At 42.6% G+C, this 18122-nt stretch overlaps 1 protein-coding gene across 1 annotated transcript; it reads left to right on the forward strand.

The window, feature by feature from the left end:
- The first annotated feature begins 369 nt into the window (after positions 1-369).
- On the forward strand, positions 370-17783 carry LOC123393966 (ubiquitin-like modifier-activating enzyme 1). Its single transcript, XM_045087322.1, is given in 27 exon segments — positions 370-443; positions 1182-1298; positions 1427-1485; positions 1587-1755; positions 1852-1986; positions 2956-3062; positions 3328-3418; positions 3528-3660; positions 5137-5234; positions 5317-5463; positions 5594-5770; positions 5901-6005; positions 6093-6173; positions 6561-6716; positions 8706-8871; positions 8984-9180; positions 11080-11144; positions 11341-11536; positions 13759-13833; positions 13948-14137; positions 15861-15949; positions 16154-16246; positions 16371-16562; positions 17040-17078; positions 17080-17142; positions 17237-17337; positions 17484-17783. Coding segments are annotated over 26 exon segments (3177 nt in total). The 5' UTR covers positions 370-443; the 3' UTR covers positions 17620-17783.
- The last annotated feature ends 339 nt before the right edge of the window (positions 17784-18122 follow it).

Here is an 18122-nt window from a genome sequence, read left to right on the forward strand (position 1 = left end):
CCTGGCTCTCTGTCAGAGACTCCCTCCTCACATCTCTGATTACAGCTTCTTCTGTCAGAGATCCTCCGGATCCAGCGTTTCTATTCAGATATGTGTGGCTTTGTTTTAACATTCGATTTTACTACCCAGTCCTAAAGACGTCTTCCTTTCTGGATCCCCTTCTAGACCCAGCATTTGTAATTAATGCCCCCCTCCCCAACTCCTCAAACCTTAGCATCATCCATCAGAAACTTCATTGGGCCCCACATTGCCATTAAGTGACAAGCCCTTAGTATCTACTTTTGAAGAACCTCCTTTTTTTTATGGCCCCAGTATTCTTTCCAGATAACCCTGAACTATCTTCCCTCTGAGCCTCGTCACTGGCACTGGCAAACATCACACAGGAACTGTTTGTGCAAAGCTGTCCTCCATCAGAGGATTCTCCCAGTGCTGCCTTCACTCCCGTAAGCATCTGCCCATATAGATTTTGGTCCTAACCGCCTCTTCCCGGAACAAGTCTTCCCAGCCTCATCCTAGGCCTGCCTGTCTGTGAATTCAAAGTCAGCAGCTGCCCTGTCAGATTTTCGGCTTCCCTGGGGGTCCCTTGAATGCATGTCACACATTTTAGTCTGCCCTGAGAGCCTTTCACATGTTCCCTCAGGAGCCCTCACCTTCTTTCTGCTTCGTGGGATCCCTTACCATTATCAGATATCCCCTTCCCCATGATTTCCACCAGAGTAGATTGCGCTCTCAGCATCTACTGACTCTGTATGCTCAGAGTTACTGACTGACCAGACAACTTCAGATTCTAGCTAGCCTCTTCTCAGTCCTTTCGGCCTGTACCGTCTTTTCTTTCTTGCTTGCTTTCTTTCTTTCTTTCTTTCTTTCGTCCTTCCTTCCTTCCTTTTTTTTTTTTTTTCGCATTCCCTTGGAATGGGGAGTGAGGGAGGCATGCTGGGGGTTAGCAGGAATGGAACTTAAAAGTTAAAACTGGCACTCTCTTACCAACCACCCTGCACCTGCATCTGAGCTTTGCCTGATCTTTTACTTCCTCACAGCAGCCCCAACACGTAGCAGGTCTTCTTTATCTTTCTCTTATTTACAAAGGGCTGCTAGTAGTTAAGGCCTTCCCTCCTCCAAACATGCCACCAAGAAGAAAGGCTACCCACCACAGAGGGCTCACCTCTTGCCCTTTCTTTCAGATGTCCAGCTCGCCACTAGCCAAGAAATGCTGTGTGCCTGGGTCTGATCCCACACCGAGTTCTGACTGCTCTTCTGCCTGTTCAGTAATGTTTAAAGTGTCCTCGGGACCAACCAACGTGAGTATCTGCTCCTTCAAGACTCATAGGTGGGGTGCAGGAGGTTGGTAAGAGAGTGCAGTTTGTTAACTATTTAAGCTCCTTTCTAGCTAAGCCATGGAACATTTTTTTCCCCTCTTCATTCCTAGGGAATGCCAAAAAAAGAGAGTGAAACAGACATAGATGAGGCTCTTTACTCTCGACAGCTGTAAGTCTGGCTAAGTATGGGGATGTGGAGTGGGAAAGGACACAGAAAAGATGGTGTTGGGTGGGTCAAGTCCTGACCCAGACTCTCCCCCGACCTGGCAGGTATGTGCTTGGCCATGAGGCAATGAAGCATCTCCAGACATCCAGTGTACTGGTATCAGGCCTCCGGGGCCTAGGGGTGGAAATTGCCAAAAATCTTATCCTTGGCGGGGTCAAAGCTGTCATCCTGCATGACCAGGGCACTGCCCAATGGGCTGACCTCTCGTCCCAGGTACCTAACTCTTCTTGGCTCCTTTACTACCTTTGCCAAGATACCACCCTCCCCCTTGAGTTTTGCATTTACTTCTCTTCCTATACCCTGTTGTAGTTCTACCTGAGGGAAGAGGACATTGGTAAAAACCGGGCTGAGGTCTCACAGCCCCGCCTTGCTGAGCTCAACAGCTATGTGCCAGTCACCACCTATACTGGGGCCCTCACTGAGGAATTCCTTAGTGGTTTCCAGGTACCTTGCTGCATCGTGCTTCTTGCCTACTTTTGTCGGATTCTGTTTCTGATTGATCTATTGAGGATTTACTAAATAGGCTATCCCAGTGTTTAGGTTTCATGGGGGGAGCCTCAGGGATGTAGGCAGGAATTAGATCCTGGACACTGTCCTGGGGGAGCTCACAGCTTTTCAGAATGGAAGGAATGGCCAAATACTGTGATACAGTGTTTGTGAACATTGAACTCTGAAGGCAATATACCTTGGTGGGTGGGTATCTCGCTCTTGCAGTTGCCTGGCAGTGAACAAGAAAATTAGTTTATCTGTCTTTATTTTTGTATCTGTAGAATGGGAATGATAGCAACAATGACTTCAAAGTTTTTGCGATGGTTAAATACTTAGAAGAGCAGTTGTCACAAAGGGTGTTCCAAATGTGTGTTTGTTAAACAGCTAGACCGGAAAGAGGGGACTGTGGGTACTGATATACTTGTGTAGGGTTTCCCAGAGGAGAGGGGTAGTGGAATTCCTGGTATAGGACTAGGGAACAACAGACACAAATCCCCACAGACCAGATCTGAGCAAGTGTTTTATTTAATTTTTAATTGAAGAAAGTGAGGGTGTAATATGGGGGTATAAACTCAGACTTTGGGACCAGAGTATGATTCATTTCTGTCTCCCCTGCTACTGTTAGGCGGTGTGAAAGCAGGGTTTTGTGTTTGCCAAATAAAAGAGTTTGTTGGTCTTTTCAGGACCTCTTTACTTTTCTTATCTGAGTCTGGGGATTCCTGTTTCCCATCAGTGAGCTTGCTCTCACGGAGCATGACACAGATAGATACTTTATAAATAGAAGACAAAGTTTAAATTCTGACAGCCCACCAGTGCTGGACTGCATGATGCTTCTCCCACCCCAGTCTGCGTATCTCCTTTATTATCGTAACTCTCCTGCACCCCACTGCCAAGCCTTCTGTATGATCCTCCTTCTCTGTATAGGTGGTGGTCCTCACCAACACTCCCTTGGAGGACCAGCTGCAGGTGGGTGAGTTCTGCCATAGCCATGGAATCAAGCTGGTCGTGGCAGACACACGTGGCCTGTTTGGGTGAGTGCCTGCCTCTCACTTTCTCCCAAGCACCTGCCAGGCCCAGGCAAGATCCTTTTGCTCCCACTGAACTCATACTACTCCCAGCCAAGCCAAGCCTAGGTTTTGATTCTGTAAATTTAGCTTTCCTTACTTGGCATGAGTGCCATCTGATTGCCAGCAGTAAGGGACTGAGTTTGCTTAGCAGTTACTCACTGCATCTTGAAGGACACATAGAGTTACTGGATGCATGGGTTTTAGGCTCTAGCCTTGTTGTCTCCTACAGGCAGCTGTTCTGTGACTTTGGAGAGGAAATGATCCTTACAGATTCCAATGGGGAGCAGCCTCTCAGTGCTATGGTATCTATGGTTACAAAGGTAAGGAGATCATCCCCAAGGGTTCTGGCAGGCAGGTGGGCAGCAGTAATTCTCTGTCTCCTCATGGTAACCTGAGCCTACCCCTGAGGCTTACTTTTCTTTCCACTAGGATAGCCCAGGTGTTGTCACCTGCCTGGATGATGCCCGGCATGGATTTGAGAGCGGTGACTTTGTCTCCTTCACAGAAGTCCAGGGCATGAATGAACTCAATGATACCTACCCCATAGAGATCACAGTCCTGGGTATGTCAAAGCTGGGCACAAGATCATACAGACTGCCTGGACCAAAGGGAGTGCCGTGGGCTGATCGAGAGGCCAAAATTTGACAAATAACTGTAGCATAAATTAGATCAAAGGCCAAGAAGACATGCCCTTCAAAACCTGAGCTAACACTTAGGAGAGATGTGTCCATGGGACCTTACCAAATAGATGTGCGCTGAACTATAGAGGCAGAAGTTTATGCCACTAATGTTGATTATATTTCCTGCTTAGTTGTTCACTGTATCTCTTTCTGTTTGCATTAGAATTTATAATACAGAACTTCATGTATATTTAGTGTATAGTCTCTAAGTAACACTTTATCACCTCATGTGAAAAAAAAAAAACACCAAAAAACAGCCTTACAACAGTATATTCCCAGTTCCTGATTCCCCATGTGTATGTTATGTCTGTCATAAACTTCTCACTACCTTTGCTTGGATTTAAAACCTGTTGCTTTAAAGACCCTTGTGGGGCGCCTGGGTGCCTCAGTGGGCTTAGCACTGAGCTCAGGTCATGATGTCAGAGTCCTGGGATTGAGACCCTATTGGACTCTCTGCTTTCCCCTCTCTCTCTCTGCTTGCCTCTCTGCCTACTTGTGATCTCTCTGTCAAATAAATAAAACCTTAGAAAAAGAGAGAGAGAGACTTGAAGGAATTAAAAGTTTTTTTCTTTTCATCCATTTTACATTTTCTCTTCTCTTCAGGTCTGAGCCTAATAGTCTAAAAAAATTATTTTAATTTAAAATCCAGTTTTTACATCCAGTATAGTTTTCTTTCTACCTGAGGGATGCCCTTTACCATTTGTTGTACTCATGAGATTTGATGTGGTAATTCTTCTAGTTAGCCGGTGATTTAAATTTTCTTTACTTTGCCTGTGTTTTTGAAAGACATTTTTGTGGAATTTCAAATTCTGATTTGATGTTTTTTTTTTCTTTTCTTTTGAAAGATGTTGCTGTATTTTTTGCTTCCATGTTTTTCCACCAGAAGTGTGCTTTCGTTCTTTTCCTTGTTCCTTATGTATGTAATGTTCTTATTTTCTCTACCACTAACGATAAACAACGTATGCGATCATGACAATGCACCTTAGTGCATTTTTCTCCAGTTTCTTTTGTTTGGGTTTATTTAACTACATTATTTGTGGGCTTACAGTGGTATCAGGTTTGGAAAATTACTGGGCATAGTTTTTCAAAATACTACACTTTCTTCTTCCCTCCCCTTCCCTACCCTCCCCATCCTCTGGGACTTCCCAGAACTCCAGTTAGGTGCATATTGAGCTACTTGACTTATTTTGTGTTTGTTTGTTTGCCCTCCGTGTTGTATTTTGAATAGTTAGTTTTGGTGTAGACTGGGTCAAGATGGAATTTTCATTCTTGTTTTGATGGTGCTATTGATTCTCTGTGGTGGGGCTAAGAGGAATGGTCATTGAAGTAACAGACACTCTGTTCTTTTCCTCCCTTAGGTCCCTATACCTTTAGTATCTGTGACACTTCTAGCTTCTCTGAGTACACCCGGGGAGGCATTGTCAGTCAGGTTAAAGTACCTAAGAAGATCAGCTTTGTAAGTATGTGTGGAGGTGGGTATAGGGTTCTACAGCTCTAGGATTTTCATGTCTCTGGTGCTGATATCCCTCTCTCCACAGAAATCTTTGCTAGTCTCACTGGCGGAGCCAGACTTTGTGATAACGGATTTTTCCAAGTTTTCTCGCCCTGGTCAGCTGCACATTGGCTTCCAGGCCCTGCACCGCTTCTGTGCTCAGCATGTTCGGTCTCCTCGGCCCCACAATGAGGTAGGATGAGTGGGCAAGCCCGCCTGCATTTTTGGCCCAAAGCCTCCCCTGCTCTCCCATCTACTGTCTCCCTGTCTCATTCCCACTATTGGCCTGACTGGTCCTTTCTTGGATCTCTTTGCCTTTCCAGGAGGATGCAACAGCACTGGTGGCCTTAGCCCAGGCTGTGAATGCCCGAGCCCTGCCAGTGGTGCAGCAGGACCCCCTGGATGAGGACCTCATTAGAAAACTCTCATATGTGGCTGCTGGGGATCTGGCACCCATAAACGCCTTTATTGGGGGCTTGGCTGCCCAGGAAGTTATGAAGGTCAGTGTGGTTAAAGAAGGGCAGAGCTGAGGACAGGCCAGGTGCCCTCCTGATTCCAGTACTGGCTGTCCATCTGGGTCAGATTGCTATTAAGCACTGATGACCTCCCATTTCTTACCATCCTTCCCAGGCTTGCTCTGGGAAGTTTACACCTATTATGCAGTGGCTGTACTTTGATGCACTTGAGTGTCTCCCTGAGGACAGACAGGCCCTCACAGAGGACAGATGTCGCCCGGTATGTGAAGGGACCCCATGGGTAGGTGTTATTTTGGGTCTGTGCATGGCAGCTCATCTCTGATCCTCTTCCCTTCACATGACACAGTGCCAGAGCCGTTATGATGGGCAGGTGGCTGTATTTGGCTCAGACCTGCAAGAGAAGCTGGGCAAGCAAAATTACTTCTTGGTGAGTGATGCCTTGGGGCACCAGCTCCATCATCTTGACTTGCCTCTGGCCAATCTTTTCTAGAGGCTCCTGCCTCACTAAGGCAGTTAATTGTGGTTTTTTGTTTTTTTTTTGTTTTTTTTTTTTTTTTTGTATTTTGTGGGGTTTTTTGCCCTCATCTCTGCCCTTTTTCCATTTTCTTCATACTCGGAAAAGCCTCATAATGTGCCTTTATTCCCCCATCTGGGGCCTCCTTTCTTAGATGACAGTGGGTGTTTATGGCTCTAGGATTTGAATATGTAATACAGGACCCCCTTACCCTCTATGTATCTTCAGGGGTAGTGAGGACTAACAGGTTTCTTTTCTTCTCTTTCACACTTTGTGTCTCTCTTCTTGGTAACCTCTCAGGTGGGTGCAGGGGCCATTGGCTGTGAACTCCTCAAGAACTTTGCCATGATTGGCCTAGGCTGTGGGGAGAATGGGGCAATCACTGTTACAGACATGGACACCATTGAGAAGTCCAATCTCAACCGACAGTTTCTGTTCCGGCCCTGGGATGTCACGGTGAGTCTGTATACCTGGTAACTGGATGAGCTGCTTCTCTCTCTTTTCTCCTTTCTTGTTGCTTCTCTCTCTTTTCTCCTTTCTTGTCCTTAAGCTTAATAGCTTAGGTCTTTTTGCCTCTATCTTTCTGCTTTTCTCTTCTCTCTCTTTTTCTACCACTCATTCTTTCCAAAGATATTTGAATACTTACCATGTCTTTTCATGTCATTCATCATTTTATACCTACCCCACTTTCTCTTTTTTTCTCTATATATCTTTGGTAGCTGCTAATGTAGGACTATGGAAGCTAGGTATATGGAAGGATCAATATGAACAGTCTTCTGTTATTTTTGCCTAACTCAGGGATTTGTTTCATTTTGTCGTCCTGCTACTCTGCACTGCCGTAGATTATTTGAAATACATTACATAGCAAAGAAGATCTTTCTGCCCTTGTCTAGTGAGAAAAGTCTGGAGGTCCACAACACTTTTTATCAAGTCCCCAAGGTCATAATTGTTTTAAGACTACCAAGACATCATTTGCCTTTTTACTCTTACTTTGTCAGTAGAAATTTCCATGCTACTTTAGGAAGGCATCTCTAACTCAGAAAGACTTCTTTTTTCTTTTTTCAAACGAACAAGTACGAAATGGTACAAAAGAGATAAATACCGAAGGATGCATTCAAAAAGCGAAACCAGTAGATACTGGTATAGATTAAAGATCTTACCTTGCAACTACACTTTAAAACGTTATTTCTCAGGTTTTAATTTTTTTTTTAGTATCCATGATTATCTGAAATTATATTATATTTCAGATATATTATCTGAAATGCTATTAAAATATTGTGTGAAACTGAGTATTTCTTTAAAATGCTATTAAAATATTGTGTGAAATGTTTAACAGATTAAGTGTGGTAGAGAAGAGAATCCAGCTGCCTCTTAAGAGATTAAATAACTTAAAACATTTGCAAATATGTACGTATAATTTGGGTTTTGTGACTGACATTTTTATATTGGAAAATATTTTTCATGTTTATATTTATACTACGTAATGGAATCATTACATTTTCAAATCAACTAATAATAACAAAATTTTACCAGTTTAAATTTTTTTAATCATGTTAGTCACTATACAGTATGTCATTAGTTTTTGAGATAGTTTAAATTCCTAATACAGGAAAACCTGGTCGCTGTAATCCAACATAGCAGCTGTTCTTCTTAAGATCCTCATATTTGAGGATGATTGCAATGAACAGTAATTTACAATAGCCAACTACACGGCTGGTGTTAAGAAGGTACAATGAAACATGAAAAACCAGGATGAGAGGGAAGGACCATAGAGAGTGGTTTACACTGTGATAAAGGAAGTCCTCAGCGGAAGGGTGGCATTTCCTTCCTTGGATGATAGAGGGGAATGAGAAGGTAATTCAGGAAGGAGTGTATTGGGTAAAGGCAACAGCCTGAGCAAAATTCTGATGTTGGAATATCCCTCATTGTATAAGGAACAGAGTGGTCATTCAGAAAGGGCCACGGTAGGAGATGAGGTTATAGAAGTAACATGGGCCAGCTCATACCCTAAGAGAAAGTGAGAGCTAGTGGAGGTTTTTGAGCAAAAGAAGAATGTGACCTGACTTGGCTTTCAGAGGATACTGTTTATAATTGTACAAGGACCTTGGCTTTATTTGGGTAATGGCATCCCAACTCTGGATGCTGTCAGTCAAAAGGCAATAAATGTTGCAGATACCTGGTGCATTGTCTCCTACTTGGTTTATGTAGTTTAAATTCCTAGGGTTTTCCTAGAAATTCCTAAGTTCCTTTTCTGCTAGCTATCAGGTCTGTTTGCCACAGCCTCAGTCATGTGACATTTGTCATAAACTACTGCTAAATCAGGGAGCCTCCTGAACTCAGAGTGTAGATCTTGCCTACCATTAGATAAACCAGTTGTCAGAACAACTCTGTAACGGTTTATTGGGTGAATGTATGAATGACTGCTGCATCTCCATCTCTATCCAGAAAATGAAATCTGACACAGCTGTTGCAGCTGTGCGCCAGATAAATCCTTACATCCGGGTAATGAGCCATCAGAATCGTGTTGGCCCTGACACCGAGCATATCTATGATGATAGCTTCTTTCAGAACCTTGATGGTATTGCGACTGCCCTGGACAATATGGATGCTCGTGAGTTTGGGGGTGGGGGTGAGGACGAGGGCAGAGTAATATGTGTCTGTTTGGGGGTGTATCTGTTCTCCTGTCGTATCCTAATGTTATCACCCCCTGTCGTCTTCTCAAGGCATGTACGTGGACCGCCGCTGTGTGTACTACCGTAAACCACTGCTGGAGTCAGGCACACTGGGCACCAAGGGCAATGTGCAGGTGGTTATCCCCTTCCTGACAGAGTCCTACAACTCCAGCCAGGACCCTCCTGAGAAGTCCATCCCTATCTGCACACTGAAGAACTTCCCTAATGCCATCGAACACACACTGCAGGTGATCACTTTTGGAGGGAGGGAGAGGTAGGAGAGACAGGCACCTAGGTAGCCTCTCAGCCACCAGACTTATCATTCAGGTGATGGAAGTTCCAGTTAACATGTACCTTTTCTTCAAGTCTCTTTAGAAGTCTAAGCTTTACTAAAGTCTATGCTTTACTAAATGATTCATTTCTTTTAACTTAAAAATGTAAACACAGAGATGGATATTCATATAATATGTAATGTATTTTATTAACTTGTATGAGAAATGAAGTTGTGAGCTTATGTTTATTATATATATATATATTGAAGATTATATTCCTTATAAAAGATTATAATATATATAGAAGATTATATTCCAGCTAAAAATTAATTTCTTAGCATTATCTCTGCTAGTTATTTAATTACTTGTAATATTTAGCCCATATTTGGATTTACCTAACTGTTGCACTAAAGAATTGATTAAGAATTGTTTAATTCAATTGTTTAAGAATTGGCATCTCAGGATAATTCTCTGCCTGCGTTTTAGGCAGAGAATTATCACAGTGTACACAGTGCTGTACATATCATCTAAATGGACAAAGTAAACATACCTACTTAACCAATACCCAGCACCTAACTCAAATTCCAGTGTTCTTTGAACTCAAGGATGACCACTGTATTATGTATTAATTCGGTGTCATGCTTCTTAATGCCGTCCTTAAAGACCATATTTTAGAGTACGGGAGTACGAGGAAGCTAAGCAGAAACAGAACACAGTTTGAACTACTTGCTTCCAACCCAGCAGTTACCAACTGGATGTATTTAAACTGATAAATACACCGAAGTGTAAATGTGTCTCCATCTCACCATGTGTATATGCATATGTAGATGTACACACTGTGTATGTTTATAGACATACACGTGTGGGTGTGTCAATACTTGTAACCTTTATTAGATAATTACTCTATTGCCATGCCACATATGCAGAAGGACTATAAAACTGCTCTTAAAATAAATTCAGTATGTGACTCTTGAACTGAACCTCCTCACATCTCAGATTCCTTATGTGTAAAATAGGAGGAGAGAAGTACTTCTCTCAAGGCTTTGTAAAGTATTTACCATTTAAAGAGTGCTTGACACTAAGTAAGCTTTACATACGTATGTCTATGGTCATTTCAATATATCAACCCATGAGTTATAGATATTTCATTTACAGAATACATTTTCAGAATAAGGATACATAGATAAAGGCATTACCTTGTATGCCACAGCACTGTGGCTGAGCAGGCCTTTGAACCTGGACCTCCAGATTCCGGATCACTTCACCAGGGACTGTATTTACTGACCTTATAATTTGCAGAGTGCAAAACTTTTATCTTATTATCTGTCCAGTCCCCTTGACCTGTATGGATCATTCATGTTTTGTGTTTGGTGAGAGCTTTGTTCTTTCTTCTTGAAACATACTACATCTGGATTAGGGCATACCTAGCGTAAGAATAAGATATGTATATATATTTGTGTAACCACTGCCCAGATCAAGGTCATTGGTTTTCAAATTGGGATGGTATGTGTTGGAAACTTGAGGAGCCCCACTTAAGGGGTTTCTTCTTTTGTTCTCTGTGGTCGCCATGTTGTTCCTAATTGCTTTATTTACTGATGGTCTGTCTTTTTAAAATATATATATATATATTTTTTTATATTTTACTTATTTTTTTTTTGTCAGAAGAGAGAGAGCAGGCAGAGGGAGGGAGAGCAGGCAGAGGGAGAAACAACATCCCCGCTGAGCAGAGAACCTGGTATGGGACTTGATCACAGAACTCTGGTATCATGACCTGAGCTGAAGGCAGATGCTCAATTGGCTGAGCTACCCAGTCTAGTGCCAACAAAAGGCCACTTTGCCTTTCAGGCCCATGTAATCTCTTTGCTTTGTCTGCAGTGGGCTCGGGATGAGTTTGAAGGTCTCTTTAAGCACCCAGCAGAAAATGTCAACCAGTATCTCACGTGAGTAATTCTATCCAAATGTTCTCTCACTTCTCTGCCTAGTCAAGCATACCGTAACCACTCTATGGCTCAGCATCAGCCACATGTTACCATGGGCCTTCTGCCACTGGAGAGTCGGGACCAGCTCTCCATGTAGTTAAGCCCTCTCCTATGGCCTCTGTATAATTTTGCCCATTTTTGCTGTGATTCCTGTCAGAGACTCCAAGTTTGTGGAACGGACACTGCGCCTGGCAGGCACCCAACCACTGGAAATGCTGGAGGCCTTGCAGCGTACCTTGGTGCTACAGCGGCCACAGACCTGGGCTGACTGTGTGACCTGGGCTTACCACCACTGGCACACTCAGTACTCCAACAACATTTGCCAGCTTTTGCACAACTTTCCACCTGACCAGGTATTCTATACTTGCTGAGTTCATTTGGCAGAATGTATTTTCTAGAAGCAGGTAGTGTTCTGAGAGCTCTTGTTGTAGCTAATTCAGCTATGGCAGGCACACCAAGAACATTTTATAAGACCTCAAGAAAAACTAAACAAGTGCTTTGGGATACCCGGGTGGCTCAGTTGTTTAAGTGTTTTCCTGTAGCTCAGGTCATGATCTCAGGGACCTGAGATGGAGTTCTGCATGAGGCTCCCTGCTCTGTGGGGAGTCCTTATCAACCTACACCCACACTGTCACTCCCCCTACTGTGTGTTCTCTCACACCGAAATAAAATCTTAAAAAAAAGTTTCTCCCTCTGCCCTTCCGCCTCTCAAATGAATAAATCTTTAAGTTTTTATTTAATTATAGTAGGATATGCCATGCAGTGTGGTATTAGTTTCAAGAGCACAATAAAGTGAGTATTCTACTCTTCCACATGATACACACTCATCACAAATACACTCCTTTATCCCCATGTCCTGTTTACCCACCCCCACCATTGCCCTTGGTAACCATTAGTTTGTTCTCTAGAGTTAAGAGTCTTTTTTTTTATTGTCTCTCTCTTTTTACCCACTTTGCTCATCTACTAAATTCCACATATGTTGAAATCATAGGGTATTTGTCTTTCTCTGACTTACTCAATTAGCTTAACAGCTCTATGCATGCCATTGCCAATGGCATGATTTCATTCCTTTTTATGGCCAAGGAACATTCTCTTATAAACATATACCATATCTTCTATCTATGAAGTTATCATTAAATGACTCGGGCGTTTCAATAATTTGGCTATTGTAGATAATGCTGTGATTTAGTATTAGTATTAGTATTTGTATGTATTAGTATTAGTATTATACTAATATGTCTACATATTAATACTAATTTGTATTAGTATTAGTGTTATACTAATATGTATCTGTAATAATACTAGTATGTATCAGTATTAGCATTAGTATGTTTGCATGTATGTATGTATGTTTGTATATATGTAGTTGGAATTAGTATTTTTGTATTCTTTGTGTAAATACGCAGTAGTGCAATTGCTAGTTTATGGGGTAGTTCCCTTTTTAACTTTCTGAGGAAACTCCATAAAGTTTTCCCCAGTGGCGGCACCACTTTGCATTTCCATCAACAATGCCTGATTGTTCCTTTTTCTCTACAGCTTTACCAAAAGTTGTTTCTGATGTAGTTGATTTTAGCCATTTTGATGGATGTGGGATGATATCTCATTGTAGTTTTGATTTGTATTTCCCTGATGATGACTGGTGTTGAACATCTTTTCATGTGTCTGTTGGCCGTCTGTATGTTTTTTTTTGGAAAAATATCTATTCATGTGTTCTGCCCATTTTTTAATTAGGTTATTTGTTGTTTGGGTGTTAAGTTTTACAATTTTTTAAAGATTTTATTTATTTATTTTAACTTTTTTATTATATTATGTTAGTCACCGTACAGTACATCAAAATAATGATGATCCTGGGATCAGGTGGAAACAGTACATCATTAGTTTTTGATGTACTGTTGCCTGATTGTTTGCATATAACACCCAGTGCTCCCTGCAGTGCATTCCTTCCGTAATACCCATCACCCGACACAAACCTCAGTTTGATTTGCAAAGTCCACTGTGTCTTATGGTTCATCTCCTCCTCTGATTTCCCCCCTTCCTTCTCCTCCTGATGTCTTCCATGCTATTCCCTATGTTCCAATTATAAGTGAAACCATGTGATAATTGTCTTTCTGTTTGACTTATTTCACTTAGCCTAAGACTGTTTCTCCATCTCCCTCTGCCTCCTGCCCTGCCCCTCAAAATAAATAAATCATTAAAAAAGAGAGAGAGAGTACAACGGTTCACTTTCCAACTTCATTTGACCTTAGAGCCCATGATGTATATTGTCTTGGCATCTTAATATCCTCATCTGTGAATAATGATGACCTAATTCTTGGGAGGTTTGGGGGATTAATTTGTATTTATTAAGTTATTGAAGTTGATATAATGCCTGAGAATTCTTAACATTCTGATAAATATATTAATATTTATCAGTATCTTTTATATACATATATATGTATATAAATATACACACACACACAAATATATATATAGTGAATGACCAGGGATAGTGAGTTGGGACGTCTGGGTCTGAGATGAGGAGTCAGGATTGGCTCCTCTCAGGCCCTGATCCCTCAAACCCTTTCTGTCTTCTTAGCTTACAAGCTCTGGAGCCCTATTCTGGTCTGGGCCCAAACGTTGTCCACACCCACTTATCTTCAGTGTCAACAATGTAAGTCACCCCTTAGGGTATCCTGGGATCAGGTGGAAAGTGGTGGCTGAGAAGAAGGCTTGAGGTTCCAGGGTGAGGACTGATCTGCTCACTAGTCCATATCTTGCCTTTTAGCCCCTGCATCTGGATTATGTGATGGCTGCTGCCAATCTTTTTGCCCAGACGTATGGGCTGATGGGGTCTCAGGACCGAGCTGCTGTGGCCATACTTCTACAGTCTGTGGACATCCCTGAATTCACCCCCAAGTCTGGGGTCAAGATCCACGTCTCTGACAGGGAACTTCAAAATACCAGTGCCTCTGCTGGTGAGGGTGCTTAATCCAATTGGCTCAGAGCACCATTCCATTTATCTTATGTCCATGCTTCTAACTAGTTGTCCTGGTTTCTCTGCCCTGAGTTCCCAGGCCTGAGTTTTACCCATGCTTTCCTGTGGTCTTTGTTTCCTCCAGTGTTAAGATGGGTGGTTAAGGTAAATTCTTTCATGTATTCCTCCTTTCTCTTCTCATTTTTCTTGTTCCCATTCTGGCTCTCAGAATCAATTGTACATCTTCTTTCTGTGTGTGTGTTTGCATTTTGTTCTTTCCTCCATTTTCTTCTTCCTCTGTTTTACAGACTATGGCAATTAGTTTGCCTTGTTGTCTTCCCTGGGTCAGTTCCTTCTTGATATCCCCATCCATATCCTCAACTTCCACCTGTATGTATGTTCAATGTATGTATTGACCTCCATGTCTGTCTTCATTTCCTCTCAAGGTCTTCCTCCTCATCTAACCATCTGTAACTACCTTCCAACTCCCAGCTTCCATCTCCCTCTATCTGTCCGATTCTCTCTAAGTCCCCCCTCTATTTTGTATATTTCCTGTATGTATCTTTCCATTTTTTCCTCTGTATATCTGTCCCCATCCTGCTCTTTTCCAAATACTTCATCTCTCTTGATCCTCTCTGTGTTTCTTTGTGTATCTCTAGAGTTGTCAATGCTGTGTGTATTTCTTCCTAGCTTATCCTCCATGTGTAATTGTTATCTCTGCTATTCTTATTCATCTTACTTTTTTTATTTTATCCTGTCCACATTTCTCTCCTCTTCCTGTTTTTCCCTATGGTTGCTTCTCGTATTTTCTTCCCCTCTTTTCTTCCTTTCTCTCTCATCCACGTCTCTCTTTCTGTCTGTGGCACTCTTTAAAATCTCCTATCTTTGTATCATAGCCTACATTTGTTTAAAATTAAAATAGAAATACCGAAGACTTACAGTGTTAAATGCTTTAAATAAGAAAAAAAGTAATTTATTTATTTGGCAGAGAGAGAGCATGCACATGTTCAGCAGGGGGAGTAGCAGACAAGGGGGAGGGAGAAGGAGGTTCCTGTGGGGCTTGAGCCCAGGTCCCTGAGCCAAAAGCAGACACCTAACCAATGGAGCTACCCTTGAGTCCCCAGTGTTACCTATTTTTCAGTATTCTGTTTAGCAGGATTCAATATATCAACACTGTTGTGAAAAATCTCTAGGACTTTCTCACCTTTCATGTAAGAAATCTGTCCACACTAAAATAACTCCCCAGTCTCCTGCCCAGGCTCTGGCAACCACTGCTCTATCTTCTGAGTCTAGGAAGTTGGATTCTTATAGATACATATCTCAAGTATGTGGATTTCATTCTTTGATAGCTGAGAAATATCCCTTTGCGTGGACACGTGACTTTATTAACCTTCCATTGATGAATGGACCCTTGGACTGCTTCTTCTGCCTCTTACCTGTTCTGAATAGTGTTACTGTCTACATCCATTATTATTGCTATTATCTTTGTTCAGCATCTCCATTTATATCTCTCTTTATGGTCCTACTCCTGTCTACATCTTTCTTTTCTTGTGTGCAGTATTTTATGCTCCATGTTTCCCAGCTCCCGCAGCTCTTTCCCACAGTGTGTCTCCTATTCAGGTCCTTGATCTGTCTGAAATCTCTGCCCCATTCTAGTGTCCTCCTTTATCCTTATACCCTGGCCTGGAATTTTAAAGGACTAACATGCCCCTCTCTTTGTACAGATGATAACCGCCTACAGGAGGTCAGAGCCATGCTTCCCAGCCCAGAGAAGCTCCGTGGGTTCAAGATGTACCCTATCAACTTTGAAAAGGTGCTGGGGAGGGTTGGGACCCTCAACACAGTAGGAGTATGGGCTGATACATCATAGGATTCTTTGGGATTAGGACTGCCAGATTCCTTGGCTGGTCTGCAATGTAATTGAGGTGCAAATATAGTTGAATCTTGAGTAGCCAAGAAACCTTGTTTTCCTCTAACTCGCTCTTCCATACTGGTCCTCTCTTCTCATTCACAACAGGATGATAATACCAACTTTCATATGGATTTCATTGTGGCTGCATCCAACCTCCGAGCAGAAAATTATAATATTCCCCCGGCAGATCGGCATAAGGTAATGATAGTATAGAGCTTAAGCTTTCACCCTTTCCCAAGGGTGAGTCTCCCACATTTGTCCTCCTCTGCAGACCCTGAACCTCTCTAATGATGGCCTCTGCTGGTCATCTTCTCTCTGGCAGAGCAAGCTGATTGCAGGGAAGATCATCCCTGCAATTGCCACAACTACAGCAGCTATAGTTGGCCTCGTGTGTCTGGAGCTATATAAAGTGGTGCAGGGATACCGGCAGCTTAAATCTTACAAGAACAGCTTTATGAACTTGGCCCTGCCCTTCTTCAGCTTCTCTGAACCCCTTGCCCCACCTCGGCACCAGGTAGGGGCCTGCTTATATGAAAACCTTTGGTTTTGCCCATTAGTGCATGAGGCAGTGTGTAGTGGGTACATGTTCGTGTGTGTGTATCTCTGGACAACTGACTCATAGTAGATGGTGCTCGTATGTTTGGGTGTCATACTCTGTATACCATTTGTCCATTCATTATATAGTTTTTGCATTGTGCCAAGTACAAATGTGACTGGCATCTTTGAGAAGTAATGAGAAGCTCAGGATAGTTAGACGATATTAAATAGGAAGGTAATGGAAGTGGAAGGTGTGTGAAGAAGATAGCAGGTTTGCCTTATTGTGGAGACACATAGGTCAATATAAAAATATCGCTTGCACACAATGATATGGGGCCCCAGGAGGGTTAGGACAAAGGGAAGTTATGATTGATCTGTCTTAATGAAGTTGAGTGGTTAGGCTAGGATCATCTGGGTTACCCATATTTCCACTCCCCTGTGTTTCGTCCTACAGTACTATAACCAAGAGTGGACATTGTGGGATCGCTTTGAGGGTACAGGGGATACAGCCTAATGGTAAAGAGATGACTCTCAGACAGTTCCTTGACTACTTTAAGGTGAGGCTTTCTACACTCACTTCCCCTAGGGGTGGTGATTGTATTCTCCTTTTCTATGACACCATTGTATGTCTGTCCTTCCCACCCTCTCCAGACAGAGCACAAATTAGAGATTACCATGCTGTCCCAAGGTGTATCCATGTTGTACTCCTTTTTCATGCCAGCTACCAAACTCAAGGAACGGTTGGATCAGCCGTGAGTTGGCCACAGGGCAGACTAAGGAAAGCCCTGTGAGGGGGTGGAAAACCTTACTGCTTATGTTCATGGCTTTCCCTACCTTCTTTAATGCCATATGCCTCTCTTCCCTGTTATGTCCCTGACCCTCTCCTCTCTCTTCCCAGGATGACAGAAATTGTGACTCATGTGTCGAAACGAAAGCTGGGCCACCATGTGCGGGCACTGGTGCTTGAGCTGTGCTGCAACGATGATACTGGCGAGGATGTCGAGGTTCCCTATGTACGCTACACCATCCGCTGACTCCCCAGACCCCAAACAGTTTACTTTCAGATCTCGTCGAGTTGTGCCAAAACATGTGCCTGGCTAGGCACATAAACGTTACATCCTTTTGAGAACTTTTTTTTGTGGTTGCCTTCTACTCTTTAGAATTGGAATTGTTAATAAAGACTTAACGCAGGTTGGCATGTCCTGGTTTGGCAATGGTTCATGGCTTGTTTCCCCTGGGAAATGATGGGCTACCGATACCTTTGTTCAGGTCATAATTCAAAGAGTTCAGTCCCATCCCAGAAACAGGGAATGCATCCCAAATCCAAGGTTATGAGACAGAAGATTAATTGTAGCTCTTCTAATAAATAAGAGGTTTGATTCCTTTTCCTCCTGTCCTCCATCCTCAAAAAAGAAAGAGACCATTTTAGGCTACAAGAGCAGGTCTGCCTTTGTCGTATGTTAAATTTCACTCACTTTCTAATTCTATCTTTGCTACCTCCAATTCCCTGCCATACTATTTTGAGATATTGTAGGCA

Source organism: Mustela putorius, unplaced genomic scaffold (assembly GCF_011764305.1).
Source record: "Mustela putorius furo isolate JIRA1106 unplaced genomic scaffold, ASM1176430v1.1 tig00001094_pilon_pilon_pilon, whole genome shotgun sequence".
NCBI lineage: Eukaryota > Metazoa > Chordata > Mammalia > Carnivora > Mustelidae > Mustela > Mustela putorius.